Source organism: Populus nigra, chromosome 3, assembly GCF_951802175.1.
Source record: "Populus nigra chromosome 3, ddPopNigr1.1, whole genome shotgun sequence".
In the NCBI taxonomy this organism is placed as follows: Eukaryota; Viridiplantae; Streptophyta; class Magnoliopsida; order Malpighiales; family Salicaceae; genus Populus; species Populus nigra.
In genome coordinates, this window is record NC_084854.1 from 9,555,369 (window position 1) to 9,575,083 (window position 19,715).

A 19,715-nucleotide genomic window follows, 5' to 3' on the forward strand; every position below is an offset into this window, starting at 1 on the left:
TTATATGTTTTCATGATTTTTAATATTTTCGAGTAAAAAGAAAATTAAAAAGAAAAAAGAGAAGAAAAAATATCTAAACAAAAGGAAACGAGAAAAAAAATTGAGAAAACAAAAGGAGTTTAAAACAAAAAATAATGAGAAAAATAATATATATATATATATATATATTATCTAGTTTAAATTTATTTTTTAAAAATTAATTAATTTAAGATAATATAAATATATTAATTTATTAAATTTAATTAAGAATATATTTTATATATTATTTTATTACATTTTTACCGTGCTTATATTCATCTTTTTATAATGTAAGCAATTTTTTTAGAAACCATTATTTTTTTTAATCTTATCTAATTGCTTTTCTAATAGCGTATATTTTTATTTTTATATAGTTAAATAAAAAATTATTTCTTAAAAAATAATGTTATCAAGCTTAGTTAAATTCATGACTTAAATTGCAAGTTTAATAAATTAATTCAGGTTCTTTTGGGTCAATTAAATCTTACTTGCTAGATTTTAACGATCACCAACCACTTGAGGTCAATGCTCTAAATTGTAAACGAAAATCTCAACAAAATTAAAATATTTGTTTAAAATAATGTTTGGAAGTTTTGGCAAGTTTAATTTATCATTCTAACTTCGGATAGACCCCAACACCGTCACGGTATAAGTTGCAATATGTATTTTTGGAAATCATAATTCTCTTACTATTATTAAAAAAAACAAAAATCATTTTAGTAATTCACTATTAATCATTTTAACTATTGACGCAAACACTAGAAAAACTTTACGAACACTAGAAAAATAAAAAATTCAAAAAGATATGACATGTTTTTAGAGCCTATCTTTGATACCAATTGATGCAAACCTTATGATTATATAGTCATACAACTCACAATCAAGATTGAGATCTCATATCAGAAAGCAAAAAGAGGTCTAATAGCAATGTGACATAATAAAAACATATCTCAATGCATTAGTACTATTGGAATGAAGTAGAATAACGCCACAAAACTAGTTAATCTTTGATAAGACAGATTGAGTTCATTTGAGAACAAAAAAAATACAAGAATCTCTATCACACTTTATACTGAAAAGTTCATAAGTGTTTAGATAGTTATGAGAAATTAACCCTAATTGATCTATCTTTATAGGCTGAATTGATCCATTTATAAAAACTGACCCAAAACTTTTACTAGTAACCTCAAACCCTAATCCTAACAAGTCTTGAATCCTAGCTAAAAAAAAATAAAATTAATTAAGTCTAAACAAGTATTGAGTTATAGTTAATAAAAAAAAAATATTAATTAAACCTAAACAATCCCCGTGAATTTTTTGACTATGGTTTGGTTTGTTTAGAGAAGTTGGCTGACCTCGGTGATTATTGTGCCAAAGATACTCGTGACAAGTTGAGAATTATGGTATGTTTTGCATGGTATTTTGAAATAAATGCACTTTTTCTTGATCGGTACATGAATGATCGTGTTGATGATGCCATTTCTTGTTTGTGTACGCTTTGAGAAATTTTTGGATGAGTGGACAGGTTGCGGGAGGTGATGGTACGGTTGGTTGGGTGTTAGGAAGTCTCACAGAGCTTCATACACAGGATAGGAAGCCAGTTCCTCCAGTAGCAAAGTGACAATTGTGGTCATTTTTTAGTGTGTAGATATCTCCTCGCGCATTAATCTTGCTGTTCATGTTTTCCCCAACGTGCCACTGCTTAGAACTTGGTTTTTGCAGTTAGCTTTTATTTTATCTATGTAGACATTGTATCTTGGCTTTTTTTTTTTCTGGTTTTCTGTTTCTGCCATGCCTTTGTGCCCTTGAGGATTCCTCTTGTGCACTTCTTTGCAACTTGCATCATCTTGTGCTCATAAATCTTGTACTTCTGAAAGAAGTCTTGTTTGGTTATAGGTGTGGTTTGATTATGGCTTTTCGACATAACAAGCACTTATGTTAAACATTACCTTTTTGATGATGCAGTTGGCATCTTCTAGTGTCAATGCCGAGTGGAAAAGTGGTGGATCCACCCCATTCCCTGAAACCTACAGAGGAGTGTTCTCTTGATCAGGTACTGGGCCCTGCTGCTTTAAATTACACTGTTTTAGTCATTTGGCTGCCAAAGCGTGCTTATTTTTGGCAGTTCAAGGGTAATGTCAGTGTAGAAAGTGCAAATTAGGACAAAGTCCATATTCAATAGGTTTTTTTTCTGGTGGTGCTTATTATTATTATTTCGCGGGGGAAGGGGTGGATTCTTGATGGATTGATTTTCCCTTTTTATGCATTGCAAGTTATTTGGATTGTCTGCAATTAGTCTTATTCGTGGTTGCCATGATCTGCTTCATGCTCCCTGTGCATTTCATGATACTGCCAGTTTTATGATAGTTATTATAATTCTCAAAGACCAGGATGACCCTTGGGTGAGTTAGCTTACCCTGCAGACCCATGCTAGCTAACTGTATAGAGGGAAGGATTTATAATCACAAGCCTAATCACCTTCCATGCAACGTGAGGAATATGAACATTGATATTTGAGTTTCTGAATGCACATGACTCTTGGAAAGAATGAAATTTTATATTTGGGATCAAGTAATATGATTGGAAATAACTTTTAAGTGTTGGCTTCAACCTATATTTAACATAGATAATTTAGAGCCTTTCTTTTGTCTGAATGAATCGTACTGTCATCATGTGCTGCTTCATCTACGGCCATAATGTTTTCTTGTCAAGATACTTCTAGAATTTCTGTTCTGTCTCATCTGTAAATGAATACACTGATCCCTCCTCCACTCCCACCCACACGCATACAGAGATAAAGGGGCAGGGATCCATGGATGTAAAAAACCAAATACATGTCTTTGGGGTGGGGGGGGGGGGGGGGGGCATTTACCAATATGTTGATTTATAGATCTCATTTCATTGTAAAATGAAAGTCAGTTACTTTGATGGTTTAATCCTGTGATGTTTATTTGCTGATATATTGCTACAAATCTGGTAGCTGAACGGTTGTAATTTTCTTTCGAGTGCAGGGTTTAACAATTGAGGGGGAGTTGCCTGAGAAAGTGAACTGCTACGAGGGAGTGTTTTATAATTACTTCAGCATAGGTATGTCAATATGTTCTAGAATGGCCGTTAAAGTTGCGCACATATGGTCTTAACTTGGTTTTAGAGATTTATAATGTTGTTTGAGTTCAACTTTTTGTCTTGACGAGTGTTTCAACTGATGAACTTAAACAAGAATGTTTCATTCCAAAGAATCTGTTACTTTGTTTCATTGTGCTCACTTGTCCATAATGATTCCAAGTATTTTCTGTGTAAGAATTGAACTACTTGAAAGTTGAAAAATGATTTTTTTTTTCTTTTGTATTTTTTTAATCCATCAAATGGGGTGTTTTCTCATTCCATTGGTTCTTCTGGATTGATTCTTTCATTCGCTTCCTTTTTGTGCCCATTGGTTCTTCAACATGGTATCTCATTGGTTTGTACTTTATAATTGTTTGTTCACTAGACAGAAAGCTTAACACAACGATTAACTCACCATCTGAACTAGGCGGTGCATGTTGAACTCAATTTCGCTAATTAACTCAGACAAGAATCCTATGGCATTTAAGAAAGAAAGATGTAAAACTTCATTTGCAAAGACTTGCTTAATGACATTAAAAATTTTGTTCCAAATGACAACCTTGCAGGTTTTAGCTTGTGATGAATATTTGATGAATAAGACTAATTGCTTCTAAGTTTATTGTTTGTTTGCACAGGAATGGATGCTCGGGTTGCCTATGGCTTCCATCACCTACGCAATGAAAAACCTAACCTTGCACAAGGTCCTCTTTCAAACAAGGTTTGACCTAATCTTCATATTTCTTTATATATGAATTTGTATATGTTAATTTCGTATGTTGCTAAAGCTCTGTTCTCAACACATTGGTACCATACTGTAAAATTGCTGGTACAAAACTGTTATTTTTAAATTGCAAAAAATTGAAAAAAATGAGAAGAAAATAAATATCGAGGTCAAATAACATCTATCTTAATCTAATTAATTATTTATTTATTCTGAACACTTCTAATTTTCTTGAATTTTGGCTCTGTGAATTTGATAATTTGCAATAGAGACAGATGTGTCAAACTTTTAAGAAATAAAGATTCAGCAGCAGCATAAAGGTTGTATGTTTCTTTCTTTTGTTGAATTTCACAGAAGCTGTAGAAAGGTCATCTAGTTTTGTTGTTTATTTAGCTGTTCATGTTGTCATCTTTATTTTGCATGATCTGTTATTTGTAGCGCAAAAAATCTCTCGAGTTGATGATGAAGAATGAAGAAAGACCTCTAGGATAATACTTGGTTGCTTAGTTTATATGATTATTCAAGGTTTAGTAGTTTTTAGGAGCTCTGTTGTTTCTTATTTGGTGGCTAAAGTAGCGCAAATTAAGAGTTAGAAGTTTAAGCACCACACCAATCAATATAGCTGAGCCAGAAAGGGTGCGTAACCTTTCCCATTATTTCCATTGTGATTAGTGAAACAGATGTTTTTTCGGCATGTTGATGAGCACAATTTTACCTGGCATCATGTTTTCTTGAACTGTTAAATCATAGTCAAGGATTCAATTGTTTTTGGTAACATTGATACCATACTGTGTTTGATCTGTTGCTGCAGTTGATCTACTCTGGATACTCTTGCACTCAGGGTTGGTTTGTCACACCTTGCACAAGTGATCCAAGTTTGAGGTTAGATATATGTGAAACTAAAATTGGTTTTATACCATTTGATTTGAACATCTTTTGTTTGTCTTTGCTGTTCTAATACTCAGTGACTAGGATAATTTTTGGATCCATTGCTTATTGTAGTGTAGAAGTTTTTGGCTTGCAACCTCATAGGTTCAAGTTTGAGTCTTGAGAGAGCTTCGCGAAACAATGCTGAAGGGTAGGATTGTCTCCAAATTCTAACACCCAGAATCCCACTTGGATGGGACTACAACTGGGCAATGACCTTTTAACTGGCATTATGATTCCATTTGTTGTGGTGATGGATAATTTATTTATTTTTTTTGTTTCCTTAAATTATTTATTTTGTTTGCTAGCTTAAGGGTATTCCGAATTACTTTTTTCTTCACTAGAAAATGTTCTTTTGCAACATTTAGCCACTGTTTCTAAGTCTCGTACGATCCCAAACTTATCAGTAATTTTCCTTTTATTGTTAAATTTGTACATTTGTTATATGCAACCACTTGTAGTCACCTCGCTGCAGTTTCCTTGGAAATTTGTGTCAACGAATTTTTTTAATCGTAGTTGCTGAAACGGCTTTTGTTTGGATATTTGAAACCGTTTCTTCTTATGATTGTTTTATCAAATATTTTCTTTATTATTTATTCATTTTTTCTGGAATTTTCTTTTTGCACTGTTAATGTGTCACTACAGTATTCCATGACAATATTTTGCCTTGATTTATATACTGGTATAACATTTATTGGCTGTAGGGGACTCAAGAATATCCTCAGGATGCACAGAATGGGAGCAGATACCTGTTCCTAATTAAAAGGTAGTGGGATTGATATGATTTCTGTTGAGATACTTTAATGATTTAAGTAACGAGACGCATCTATTTAATTTCATAAACCCGTGAAAGTGTTTTATCTGACCCAAATATTTCTTTTGTTTCTATTGCTAGAGATATTCAAACATGTAGCACTGTTTTTTTTAATCCTTCATGTTGCTATTTTTTTCATAATTAATTTATACTCGTGCGTTCTTTCTTCTAGTGTAAGAGCGATTGTTGCTTTAAATCTTCACAATTATGGGAGTGGAAGAAATCCATGGGGTAGTCCTAAACGACAGTATTTGGAAAAGGTATCACACATCTGTCCTCCGAGTCTATTTTTCACACCAGTCAATTTTGCTCTTGTAACCCCTTAATAATTCCTCCTCTCTAGTTGTTTACAACAAAGAATGTATTTTAGAAGATTCCACTAACAAGGGGTGACTAAAAGAGGAAAAAATAGGTTTCAAGTTTGAGGAAGAGAAAAAAAAAGGAGAGAAGTATTGCCCCCCCTGAAAATCTTTTCCTTTCCTCTCGTAGGTTAAAATTTACCCCCTAATTTGCACCACGTGAGAAGTAATTTATAACCCCTTAATAATCCCTCCTCTCTAGTTGTTTACAACAACAACTATAATTTGCATTTTGGGTTGCTTTGGTTTAGGTTTGTATCCTTGAAGGAGGTGGCATTTCCTCAGGGTTGAAATCACTGGCAAACGTGGTGTAAATTTGTACTTTTATTTATGGATAACAGTGCTAGTACATTTGCTGTAAATTTGCATGCCATTGTAAGACCTGCAACGACATCTAAATCATCAAGTTGCTCAGCAACTCAGTCAAATTCTACTTGAAATTATTTACTTCCATCTGACATGCTTGTGATAGGGCTATAGCTTGATGTGCAGGACAATGTCGTGTTTGTACCTACAAAGGTAGAGCCCCTGATAGGATTCCATCTAGATATAGAAAAGTTGATGATTATTGAACCACCACTACACTAAAAAAAAGGATAACATGTCTCTGATAAGTTATGCACAGCAACAGAAATGAACCTTCAGAGGACAATTCTACAGGCTTAGCCTTCAATTTTCAAGGAAGGATATTCAGCGCATCTACCAGGAGAGCTCTTCTACCCAAATCCAATTTCAAGATGCAGCCTGATCGATAAGGGAATTTTTAGCATGTATATTTTTCACTATTCATGCTTGATTTTGAAATATTTTGGATGTGTTGCACAAGATAATTAGAATTTTGGATTCCTTTTTTCAACTATTGACCTGGTGGGAAATTAATGTGTTTTCAGATACTAGGTTACTGAGCCGACAGAATCCAGCAGTAAAATCGAACATTGATTTATTGTGTGCTACAAAGGAAGCTATACAACTCAGTTCCAGATGTTCGTCACCATTTTCAAATATCTGAGATGCAGGTCTACAAAACATATGAAGGGCATATAACTCAATTTTGCTGTTTCGAAGCCCAAAAAGCGAGTCGAAAAACAGGGATTGAATCAAACCCGAATTTCCTACACTCCAAATACTGTCTCGGTTTATGGCCCTTATCTCAAGTCTCAAAGGTCCAAAAATCACAAGATCAATGTCGTTGGAAAGAAGATTTGATTTTCTACAATTTCTCCAGAAATAGAGATCTTTGAATTCGCACGTTTCCTACCTCAAATCTGGCTCGCAATGTCTGGGTAGGAAGGAATTCAATTCAGAAAAAGAAACTGTCTTCATTCCAGCGGGGGTAGAAAGGCCACAATATAAAAGAAAAAAAGAGGGGTCTGCAAGAGAGGAGAGGCATACATAGAGAAACCCTAAAATAGACAAAATAAAAAAGAAGAGGCGGCACAAAGAGCGAAGAAAAACAGAGGCAAAAACAAAGAAGATTTGGAGGACACCTATCTATTCCACTGCCATTCTCTGCTTTTGAGTGATATTCATGGTATCAAGTTTGTTTCTCTTTAATTTAACTATGGAGTAGACTTTTATTCTGGGATTTTTGATGTAACCTTACAATGAATATGTGAACAATTTCTTCAATTGAATTATTACATTAAGTTGTTGAGTATTTCATTCTATGTGTAATGCTTGTGTATGTTTGGCCAACATTTGCATGATTTTGAATTCAATTTGAGACTGAGAAGTGATAATTGTTTTAGCTATTGTTTGAAATACCTTAAGAAATCTATAGGATAGAGATATCCTAAGAACTTTTGTAATCGTTACATGTTTTACGGTACTTAATAAATTTCAACAAGTTCAAAACTTTTATAGAATATATGAAATTTGTCTGTCGAAATAATTTATTGATACTCGAGAGAGATTAATGTTTAAATTAGAAAAACCTGATTATCAATGTTAGGAGTAATTAATTCAATTGAGAAAGTTCACATATGAATAGTTACGGTAAGTCAGAAATCCTAGAACTAGTACAATTGAATTCATTAATATTTAATCATTTGGGTTTTTGTTTTTTTTTAACATTAATTTTTGTTTCATAAACTATCTCATTCGATTTCTCAAATATATCATAATTTAAATTTGATAATTAGTAGTAATTTTTACAAATCCTTGTGGGACAATACTCTACTCGTCACTTTATTACTTGTTACGATTCGTGCACTTGCGAAATTAACCGACAAGTTTTTGGTGCCGTTACCGGGGACTTTAGATAAAATTACTAATAATATCAATATAAATTAAATTTGATCTAATTTGATTGTTTTTTGCATTCAGCTCTTTAGGTGTGTTGTCTAGTGCATGAGAAACAATAAAAACCAGTCATTTCTACCTTATAATCCTGAGATTGAGAGAACTGCAAGGGGATTAAGAAAGAAAACGTGAGAGACTCAAAATAGTTCAAACATTATGGCAGACAATGAAAATCATGAGCAAGACATACGGGTATTGAGAGATTTTGCTCTCCCACAAGTGACAGGAATCCGTTTTGTTATCAGGAAACCAAGGATTGAGGCCAATAATTTTGAGAGCAAACCAGCAATACTGCAGATGATTCAGACCTCAAATCAGTTTTATGGGTTGCCAAGTGATGATCCTAACACCCATATTGCAAGTTTCTTAGAAATTTGCGACACATTTAAACATAATGGCGTCACTGATGATGCCATTCGCCTCAAATTGTTTCCATTTTCTCTACGAGATAGAGCGAAGAACTGATTAAACTCCATGCCTGCAGACTTAGTTATCAGCTGGGAAGATTTAGCTCATAAATTCCTTGCTAAATTTTTCCTACCAGCCAAGACAGCAAAAATGCGCATTGAGATATCTAATTTTGCCCAACTTGAGAGTGAACCACAATATGAGGCATGGGAGAGATACAAGGATTTGCTCAGGCGATGCCCACACCATGGACTGCCAAAGTGGATATAGGTGTAGAATTTTTACAATGGATTGAATGCCTCCACAAGAACACTAATTGATGCAGCTTCAGGAGGAGCTTTTATGAGTAAGTCACAGGATGATGCTTACAACTTATTGGAAGAAATGGCCATGAACAATTACCAGTGCCAAATGAAAGAAGCATACAGAAGAAGACTGTTGGGGTGCATGAAATTGATGCAATCACGACATTAACAACTCAAGTCCATTCACTTACTCAACAACTGAAAGCCACTCAACTGACAGAAAATGCCATCCATACAACGTGTGATTTTGCCATGGAAATCACACAAGTGAAGAGTGTTAGGTTGAGAACCCATTCTCTCAAGCAGAACATGCTCCTTTTGTGTCAAACTACAGCCGACAGAACAACCCCTACAGTGCAACATATAATCCCAGCTAGAGAAATCATCCTAATTTCTCATGGAACAATCAAATTGTCATGAAGAATCTAGTCATGCCATCTTCAAGTAAGCACATGAAAGAGAAATCAAAACTTGAAGAATCTATGACACAATTAGCAAACAACACCAGCAGATTCATGACTAAAACAAATACCAATTTGCAGAACCAAGCAGCTTCAATTCGAAATTTGGAGGTTCAAGTTGGTCAGTTAGCCAACATGCTCACGGGTAGACAACAAGGAAATCTACCAAGCACAACTGAAATTAATCCTAAAGAGCAATGCAAGGCCATAACCTTAAGAAGTGGAAAAGAAGTGGAGCAGACTGCTGAAAACAAGAGTGTAGGAAAAGAAGAGGAGCAAGTGGCCAAACCACTTCAGAATATGAAAAAATCTGATCCTCTGCCAGAACCAACGCAAGAAATTATGCAGAGAATTCCATTTCCACAGTGACTCAAGAAGAATAAACTTGATAAGCAATTTTCTAAATTTCTTGATGTGTTTAAAAAACTGCAGATTAACATTCCTTTTGCAGATGCTCTTGAACAAATGCCAAGCTATGTGAAATTTATGAAGGACATCCTCTCAAACAAAAGAAAGCTAGAGGAATATGAGACTGTTGCTCTTACTGAGAAATGCAATGCCATTTTGTAGAAGAAATTGCCTCCTAAACTTAAGGTGAAGCAAGGCCAACCACAGTAACACTGCAGCTAGCTGACAGGTCACTGAATCATCCAAGAGAAATAATTGAAGATGTACTGGTGAAAGTGGGTAAGTTCATCTTTCCAGCAGACTTCATCATACTGGATATAGAGGAGGATAATGAGATTCCTATCTTGCTTGGCCAGCCATTCTTGGCCACTGGAGGTGCATTAATTGATGTGAAGAAAGGGGAGCTACGGTTAAGGGTGAATGAAGAGGAGGTGATTTTCAATGTGTTCAAAGCCATCAAATAGCCAGATATGGGGGAGAGCTGCTTCAGCATTCAAGTGGTGGACTCCTTAATTAATGACAAAGTCAAGCTTCCAACTGACCCATTGGAAGCATGTTTGGTAAATAATGTACTGGAAGAGGATGCTGAGATAACATAATATACATGTTGGATGGACTCTTTTGAACCTAACCATAGAAGATACTTTGAAGATTCGGGACAAGCACCACCAAAAATAAAATCAACCAGTGAACAAGCGTTGGTTCTGGAATTGCAACCTTTGCCAGAGCACCTTCGGTATGCATATCTTGGAGAAGCTTCCACCTATCCTGTGATAGTCTCTGCAAAGCTATCCAAAACAGAGGAAGAAAAATTGTTGAGGGTGTTGAGAAAACATAAGGCAGCTATCGGGTAGGTATTAACAGATATCAAAGGCATCAATCCCTCTATTTGCATGCATAAAATTCTGTTAGAGGATGAAGTCAAGCCAACAGTAGAACATCAGAGAAGGCTTAACCCGACCAAGAAAGATGTAATTCGAAAAGAAGTTCTGAAATGGTTAGATGCTGGTGTTATTTATCCAATCTCTAACAGCTTATGGGTGAGCCCAGTTCAAGTTGTGCCAAAGAAAGGAGGAATGCCAGTGGTAAGGGATGCAGATAACAAATTGATACCTACTAGACCGGAAACTGGATGGAGGATTTGCATGGATTATCAAAAGCTCAACAAAGCAACTCGCAAAGATCACTTCCCCCTACCATTCATTGATCAGATGCTGGACAGGTTAGCTGGGCTTTAATACTACTGTTTCCGAGATGGTTATTCAGGATACAACCAAATAGCCATCACACCTAAGGACCAAGAGAAGACCACTTTCACCTACCTTTATGGTACTTTTGCTTTCAAAAGAATGCCTTTTGGGTGGTGTAATGCATCGGCTGCCTTTCAGAGGTGCATGATGGCTATCTTTTCATATATGGTGGAGCAGATCATTGAGGTCTTCATGGATGACTTTTCTGTATTTGGAACTTCTTTCGATGACTGCTTTACAAAGTTGGCGTTGGTTTTAGATCGTTGTGAAAAGAAAAACTTGATATTGAACTGGGAAAAATGTCACTTCATGGTTGTCGCACCCGACATCACGGCGGCTTTAAAAATTAAATCTTTGGAAAAGAACAGATTTCTGGCATCCTATTCTTTGATGGGGAATGGTTTGTTTTAAGGAGTCGCCACCTAGTATTATGGTTACTAAGAATCCTGACTGGTCAGCAGAGATTCTATGGTACGGGACTGGCTACGTAAAAGGGAAGATATTATCACCCCTTAAACGTCCTGCCTGAGGCAGGCTGCATTGCTGGTTTTGTCATAAATTGCTAACATTTTGTTGGTTTATGCTATGATGGTTTGCATGTAATATTCCTGACTCTAGCGCCAGTGAATATTTAACTATAGATATTTCCAACTCTGGCGTTGATAAATAGTACGTAGCTATAAAATAAATTTAAATCCGTATTTTTTATTCCTGACTCTGGCGTCAGTGAATAAACAACTCAAATAAATTTATTTTTTACGCATACACATTTTTTATGTAACTAAATAAAAGTAAAATACAATAAAATAAAATAAATTTACATCAATATCTTTATTCCTGACTCTGGCGTCAGTGAATAAATCAATAAACTTACTTTATTTGATTTTATTTTTGCATGCATATTTTTTATTTTTATGTAATTAAATAAAATACAATAAAATAAATTTGAATTAATATTTTTATTATGACTCTGGCGTCAATAAATAAAAACAATAAATTCATATTTATTTTTTATTTATACAGACATACTTTTATTATATATTTTTATTTTTTTATTTATATTTTTAGACTGGGCCCAGCTCAGCCTACATGGGCTGGGCTGGCGGGTCCAGCCCGGGTCACTGGCCCAAGCCAGTGACCTGCTAAAAAACAGATGCACGCGTGAAACAATTTCACGCGTGCATCAACAGTGCGAAGGTAATTAAATTACCTTCGCATTGTTCAAACGTTATTTGAATACCGAAGAGAAAAAAAAAAAATGGAAACGGGCGCACCTGTTTCTGGCGATTGGAGAAGGCTGCAACGCTGGTGTGGCTGCTTTGATTCGGCTGCTTTCTGTTTCTGGCGATGCTGAGGAAGGTTGCAACGCCGGTGTTGGTTCGATTGCTTTCTGTCAATAACCAATGGTTCGGTGATCAATTGGTTTCTTGCAGGGACGAAAATAGGGTTGATCCGTGATCCTCTGCCTTTCTCTCCTTTTCTGTGTATATTTTTTTTGACGAAAACTTGTTTCTTGCAGGGACGAAATCTGGGCTGATGTTTTTGTTCTTCTCCGTATTTTCTTTTTTTGGTTTTGTTTTGTTTGCTCTGTTTTTCTCTGGGTTAATTGCTCTGTTTTTCTGGTTTTTTTTGTTGCTGTCGGGTGCTGTGAGTTGCTCTGTTTCTGGGTTGGTTTCTTTGTTTTTCTGGGTTTTTCTCTTCGTCCATGGTTCTGGGTTTTCTTCTCCCTTTTATAGAGAAGCTAGCCCTGCAACCTGTCTTGTCTTTGCAGATTATCGGCAAGAGACGTGGTCCAAGATGAGATTTGTTGCAGATTATCAGCTCCCCTGCTGAATCGGAAGCTCCCCTGCTGAATCGGGATGGAGAAGACGCACGGCTGTTCCTTAGCAACGGTGTCGTTTTGGCTGGAAAACGGGAGTTTTCAATTTGACCCCTGAACTTTGGAAATTCGGCAATTGGACCCCTAAACAATTAAAAATTTCTTTTAATTTTGCCCCCTTTTGATTAATTTCAATTAAATCCCTACATTGGTACACTGTTTACAAAACAGTCCTTAATTTGTGGATTGTCCAATTTAACCCTTAATTAAATCTTTAACTTTTAATTCTTTCAAAATTGATCAAATAACTCTCAAATTACATCCCTAAACTTTAAAATTTGTTGTCTTAACCCTATTGTCAACTATATTTAATTTTTATTATTTGTTCAAAAATTAGGTTATGACAATGGTAAAGGAAGGTATAGTGTTGGGGCACTGGATTTCAGAAAAAGGAATAGAGATAGACAGAGCTAAAATTGAGGCAATAGACAAGCTTCTGCCGCCAACTACAATAAAAGGGGTTAGTAGTTTTCTTGGTCATGCTGGATTTTATAGGAGGTTCATCAAAGACTTCTCTAAAATATCCAAACTGCTATGCAGTCTGCTGCTAAAAGACACAAAGTTTCAGTTTGATGAGGAATGCAAGACAGCCTTTATGTTGTCGAAAGAGAAGTTAGCGACAGCTCCTATTGTAATTGCACCGAATTGGGAGAAACCATTTGAGCTGATATGTGATGCAAGTGATTATGCAATTAGAGCAGTATTGGGGCAGCGGAAAAATAATGTGTTTCACACCATATACTATGCCAGCAGAACACTCAATGATGCCCAGCTCAATTATGCCACAACCGAGAAAGAGTTGCTTGTTGTGGTCTATGCGTTTGATAAGTTTCGGCCTTACCTAATGGGAAACAAGGTGCTGGTGTATATTGATAATGCTGCAATTAGACACCTAGTGTCTAAGAAAGATGCCAAGCCTAGACTCATCCGTTGGATCCTATTACTGCAAGAATTTGATGTAGAAATTAAAGATAAAAAAGGGACTGAGAACGTGGTGGCAGATCATCTTTCACAACTATAATTGACACAGTAACTGTAGCCTAAATTCACGGTTATAAATGAAAGCTTTCCTGATGAAAGAATCTTAGTAGTTTCCACTAACAGTTTCATTCCCTAGTATGCAGATTAGTCATCAGGAGGTGCGTTCAAGAAGAGGAAATGACAAACATACTGAAGCACTGCCACACACTTGAATATTGGGGGCACTTTGGAGCGCAATGCATTGCAGCTAAAGTTCTGCAGTCTAGTTTTTATTAGCCCACTATGTTTAAAGATACTCATGCTTTTGTTATTGCTTGTGATAGATGTCAGCATACTGGGAATATATCTCGACGAAATGAAATGCCACTGCAGAATATCCTAGAAGTGGAATTATTTGACGTTTAGGGCATCGATTTCATGAGACCTTTTCCTTCATCCTATAACAACAAATACATTCTCTTAGCAGTGGATTATGTATCAAAGTGGATAGAGATAATTGCAATGCCTACAAATGATGGCAAGGTGGTGCTTAATTTTCTACGGAAGAGCATCTTTACTAGATTTGGTACTCCAAGAGCCATCATCAGTGATGAAGGAACTCATTTTTGCAACAAGCTGTTTGAAGCACTGCTATCTAAGTATGGAGTCAGACACGCTTATCATCCTCAGACAAATAGCCAAACAGAGGTATCAAATAGAGAGGTGAAGCAAATCTTAGAGAAAACAGTAAGTAATTCTAGTAAAGATTGGGCAAGAAAGCTAGATGATGCATTGTGGGCATATCAAACAGCATTCAAAACACCATTGGGAATGTCTCCATATCGATTAGTTTTTGGGAAAGCATGTCATCTTTCTGTTGAATTAGAGCATAAGGCATACTGGGCAATGAAACAACTGAACATGGATCTATAGGTTGCAGGTGAGAAAAGAATTCTGCAACTTAGGCTATGTTTGTTTCCCAGAATTCACTTTCTGGAAAACCACTTTCCAAACTTTCATGTGTTTGTTTGCTATTAGGAAAGTTGGTCAATGGAAAACACTTTTCAGTCAAAGGAAAATTTGGCTTGGTTTCTAAGAAAGTGTTTTCCTGGAAAATTTGGGCGGAAAACACTTTCCGGAAGTTGTGAAAAATTTAGAAATGTCATATTATTTGTTGATTATATCAAATTTGATCCTCAAACTTTTGATTGCTATATATATTTTGTTTTGAATATTTATTTTTTAATTTCATCTCTTAAAATTTAATTTTATATTAACTTGGGTCCTCATTTTTATAATTGTTATTTGCTTTTCCCTTATCATTTTGTTATTGAAATTTTTTATGTATCAAATTTGGTTCTCATTCTTTTGATTGTTACTTATTTTATTTGAAATAATTTATGAAATGTTAATTATTATTATTTTAATTTCTTCATCTTTCATTTTTTTTTAAATTTGATCTCTATTATTTTGATTATTATTTATTTTATTTGAGATAATTTATGAAATTATATTTTTTTTTCAATTTCATTTTTATTCTACTTTTTAATTTTTAAGATTTGTTCCTTATTATTTTAATAAACTTGAGAAAAATAAAACATTAAAAACTTATTTTCCAGCTCATTTTCCATGACATAACCAAACACTGGAAATTGTTTTTCAACTTATTTTCCATTACACTACCAAACATCAGAAAATAATTGACTTTCCTGGATTTCACTTTCCAAAAGAAAACTACTTTCAATGGATGAATTTCGTAATGAGTCCTATAAGAATGCCAAGATATATAAGGAAAGAACCAAGGCATGGCATAACAAACACATTGTAAGCAAGGAGTTTGTCCCTGGTCAATAGGTATTACTCTTCAATTCATGGCTTCACTTTTTTCTTGGTAAACTTAAATCACGGTGGTCAGGACCATTTCCTGATGGAGCAGTAGAGGTCACTCATGATGAAAAGGGAACATTCACAGTGAATGGGCAGCGTCTGAAGCATTATAGGAATGAGGAGTTAATTGGAAAAAGGGATGATATCCCTCTCACTTCATCTTAGCAAAATGGAAAAGTCAAGCTAATGACTATAACTAAGTGCTAATTGGGAGGCAACCCATAGAAAAAAAAAAAACCTTATTCATTTTATTGAGTTGTGCAGGGATGGAACATACAAGCAAATAACCAGGAGCAACGACAAACTCCCACCCACATAGTCAAAAGGAAGTATTCGTAAGCCTTTCTATTCTTTGTTTTTCCATTGAGGACAATGTGATATTTAAGTTTTGGAGAGACATTGCATACTTTGACTATGAAAGACACTGCATATGTACTGGGACTATGAAAACAGAGGGTGAAAAGTGATATGCATTTAAGACCAACTTTGATATTTTTAGGTGCTTCATGATGTATCCATGATATTCCTTGGCTTAGAGCAAAATATCTTATAAAGTTGGATTAAGCATGACTATTTTCTTTGGAATTATTAAAGTACACTTTTCTAGCAAAGTCATATGAATTGTGTAGTTATGCATAAAAGATAAGTGTGTTGTTTCTTTCTTATTATTACCCTTTGAGCAAAATATTAAAACAAAGAGTGATAATGAGTATGAAAGTGAATGAATAAGTATATGATGTGTATCTACTCCAATGTTTTGAGTTGCTTAGTAACTATGAGTATTCATCACAAATGTTTACTTTTACATCAAACGGCAGCTTAAAATATAAGTATGCAAATGCATTTTAAGCTTATGACCTGTTAGGTAACCGAGTGCATTCATCATAAATATTTATATTCGCGTCAAAAGACAAGTGATAAATTTTAAAAAAAAATTAAAAAAATCACCCTTGTCAAAAGACAAGTGAAAGTGTGTTGTTGCTCCAAAAGTTGGCTACCTTGTTTGTATGAGTGAAAACAGGTAATGACAGAATGACTGCGCACGGTTCAAAGATGCTAAACACATGAAACACATGGATGAGTTAGAAGTTTGTACAACGGTCTGCATAGAGAGTAGGAATGCTTAGTTTTCCGTTATCTAATATTGTCTATGAGCTAAGTCAAGAAGTGAATGTTGCACAAGGGAGCCATTTAAATGTGAAAGTTGAACTTATCATGAGATTTTAGCCCTGTGCTTTCATGGTTTCCTTTTTGCTTGAGGACAAGCAAACATTCAAGTTTCTCTACAAACTAGGATGACAAAGAAAGTATACCATTAGTCTATTACTGTTGTGTTGTTGATTGTAAAATCACCATCCTTAACCACCAAAATGACAATCAACTTATGATCACTGAAGATTGAAGTCTAGCATTTGAAGTGCTTTGCGCTTCAAGTATATATAAAACATCATAAGCTCGTGTTACTTATAGGATATTTGTAAATGTGGTAGCAATTACTTTTAAAGTATATTTTATTTAAAAATACATCAAAATAATATTTTTATTTTAAAAAAATTATTTTGACATCAACATGTCAAAAAATCCAAAACATAAAAAAAATTATTTTTTTTAAAAAATCTGTTTGAAATGCAATTTCAAATGACCTCTTATGGTTTGTATTTGAGGTGTGTGTGTGTACATATACATACATACATACATACAAATATATATATATATATATATATATATATATATTTTAAAAAAAGAGTAATGCTGTATTTAAATCATGGTTTGTATTTCAAATAGAAAAAAAAAATCCTAGTCATGAAGTAGCTGTGAATTCCTCAATGCCCTGATTGCCATAAACATAATATATACAACAAGGACATCATATGTTAACTTTCAATCAGCATTGGTGAATGGATGGTGGCTCACCATTATTCATGTACAGCTGGTTATTGTGGGCTACATTGTGTTAGTATTTGTACCACTGTTCACTTAGGTAGGATTCCCGCGGTTTTGATCCCCAACAACAACTTCGGCTCCTTCATCGGAAGTCATTTCATGCGCATAGGCAGTATCAGGTGAAGCTCGGTTTCTTTCCGGAGTGTTAGGGGCAACAGTATCTGCATTGGAGGCAATAAAATTTGGACCACTATTCCCCGAGGTAAGATTGTTATGGTTTTGATTTTCTCCAACATCTTCGGCTCCTTCATTGGAAGTCATTTCATGCACGTTGCCAGTCTCAGGTGAGGCTCCAATACTTTCAGGACCTGTGACAGGGTGAACTCTAGATTCAGTTCGCCTAAGATGATGGACGGAGGGATCTTTCTGGTCAAAACGCTTTGCTACCTCAAGAATTCTCAGCCACATGGATTGTTCTTCATGCATTGTGTTTGAAGCAGGATAATTTGAGCGAAGGAACCTTGACAGATGGCTTGAGCGGAAAGTTCCAGTTGGTTAAGGGTGAGATGGCACCTTTCGCCTTTGAAATATTCAATCTGGTGGGGAGATCAGAGAGGGTTATTGGATATTGGACACAAAAAGGAGGACTTTCTCAGAGCTTGGATAGCAGTAGTAAAATATCACACTCAAATTCCAAAACCAAACTGAAGCAACCAATTTGGCCAGGAGGCACAATACAACAGCCGAAGAAATTGAGGATTGGGGTTCCAGTGAGAAGCGGTTTTAGCGAATTTATAAAAGTCAAATGGGATCAGCAGAGCAATGAGCAGAATGTTACAGGCTTCTCTGCAGTGGTTTTCTTTGCAGTGCTTGATATATTACCATTTCCCCTTCCGTATGAATTCATACCCTTTATGAACGAAAGTAGTAGGAAGAGTGCCGGTACTTACGATGATCTTCTTCGGCAAATCGAACATCAGGTCCCTGTTATGCTACTTAAAATCCATTTTTCTATTCTAATTTGCTGTAGTAAAAAGCTTGAAATTAAGTTCATAAAAAGAGTGACCTTGTCTTGTTTGTCTTTCAGAAATTTGATGCAGTGGTTGGAGATACAACGATAGTGGCTTATCGCTCATCATATGTAGATTTCACCTTGCCTTACTCAGAATCAGGCATAACAATGGTGATTTTGATGAAACGCGATGAGAGGGATAACATGTGGATTTTCTTGAAGCCACTAAGCCCGAAACTTTGGTTAGTAACTGGACTAGCCTTCTTTGTCACGGGTTTAGTGGTATGGGTGCTCGAACACCGTACAAACAGAGAGTTTAGGGGACACCAGAGCAACAACTGGGCACAGTTATCTGGTTCTCCTTCTCAACACTGGTCTTTGCACATAGTAATTAACTTCTCTAACTTTCGTGTTTTTATCTTCTTTACTTTCTTTTCATAATTGATTAGAAGCGCAACTAAAATGAAATTCTAATGTATGAGCATGAATCATTTTTTTTTTTTTTTTTTTTTTGCCGTAATAGGGGAGAGGCCAGAGAACAACCTGACAAGATTTGTCTTGATCATATGGATATTTGTGGTACTTATTATAGCTCAGAGTTACACTGCTAGCGTAGCCTCAATGCTAACAGTACAGCGGATGCATCCCGCATTTGTTGATGTCACAGAGATCAAGAGGAATAGTTACTTTGTTGGACACCAGAACTTGAGCAGTAAGTAAACTTTCTAATCAGCTCGATCTATTTTCTTCTTCTTTTTTTCATTATAGGCCTTCCCACTTAACTCCCCATTAGTCTCTCATATCTCAAGAGCAATCTTGAATGTCACTGAAGATCATGATAAAATGGAAGAAATTAAGACGAAAAGCTTTGGTAGGGAAATCACCTGTGAAGATCAAGGAGCTGAAACCTCTTCAGGTGGTCTAAGGTTGTCTAGCTTCGCGGGCCTCTTCCTTATCTCTGGACTTGCTTCCATATCTTCGCTCCTGATATATATCATCAGGTTCCTTCGCTCAAA

The 19,715-nt window shown here is 35.4% G+C and overlaps 1 protein-coding gene and 1 non-coding gene across 2 annotated transcripts; one reads left to right on the top strand and one right to left on the bottom strand.

The window, feature by feature from the left end:
• Positions 1-1,953: 1,953 nt before the first annotated feature.
• LOC133688597 (diacylglycerol kinase 4-like) lies at positions 1,954-5,530 on the top strand. Its single transcript, XM_062108132.1, has 5 exons — positions 1,954-2,071; positions 3,030-3,105; positions 3,759-3,841; positions 4,656-4,726; positions 5,476-5,530. Exons 1-5 carry the CDS (start codon positions 2,003-2,005, stop codon positions 5,528-5,530), a joined length of 354 nt encoding a protein of 117 aa, XP_061964116.1. The 5' UTR covers positions 1,954-2,002.
• A 3,273-nt stretch (positions 5,531-8,803) lies between these two features.
• LOC133690391 (small nucleolar RNA R71) lies at positions 8,804-8,907 on the bottom strand. The gene has a single exon (XR_009841425.1). It is a non-coding gene; the product is annotated as a small nucleolar RNA R71 (small nucleolar RNA).
• Between the last annotated feature and the right edge of the window lie 10,808 nt (positions 8,908-19,715).

Coding starts and splice junctions, on each gene's coding strand:
- LOC133688597 (XM_062108132.1), top strand. CDS start 2,003: ATGCCGAGTGGAAAAGTGGTGGATCCACCCCATTCCCTGAAACCTACA. Junction 2,072..3,029: donor AGGAGTGTTCTCTTGATCAG/GTACTGGGCCCT, acceptor TTTCGAGTGCAG/GGTTTAACAATTGAGGGGGA. Junction 3,106..3,758: donor TTATAATTACTTCAGCATAG/GTATGTCAATAT, acceptor TTGTTTGCACAG/GAATGGATGCTCGGGTTGCC.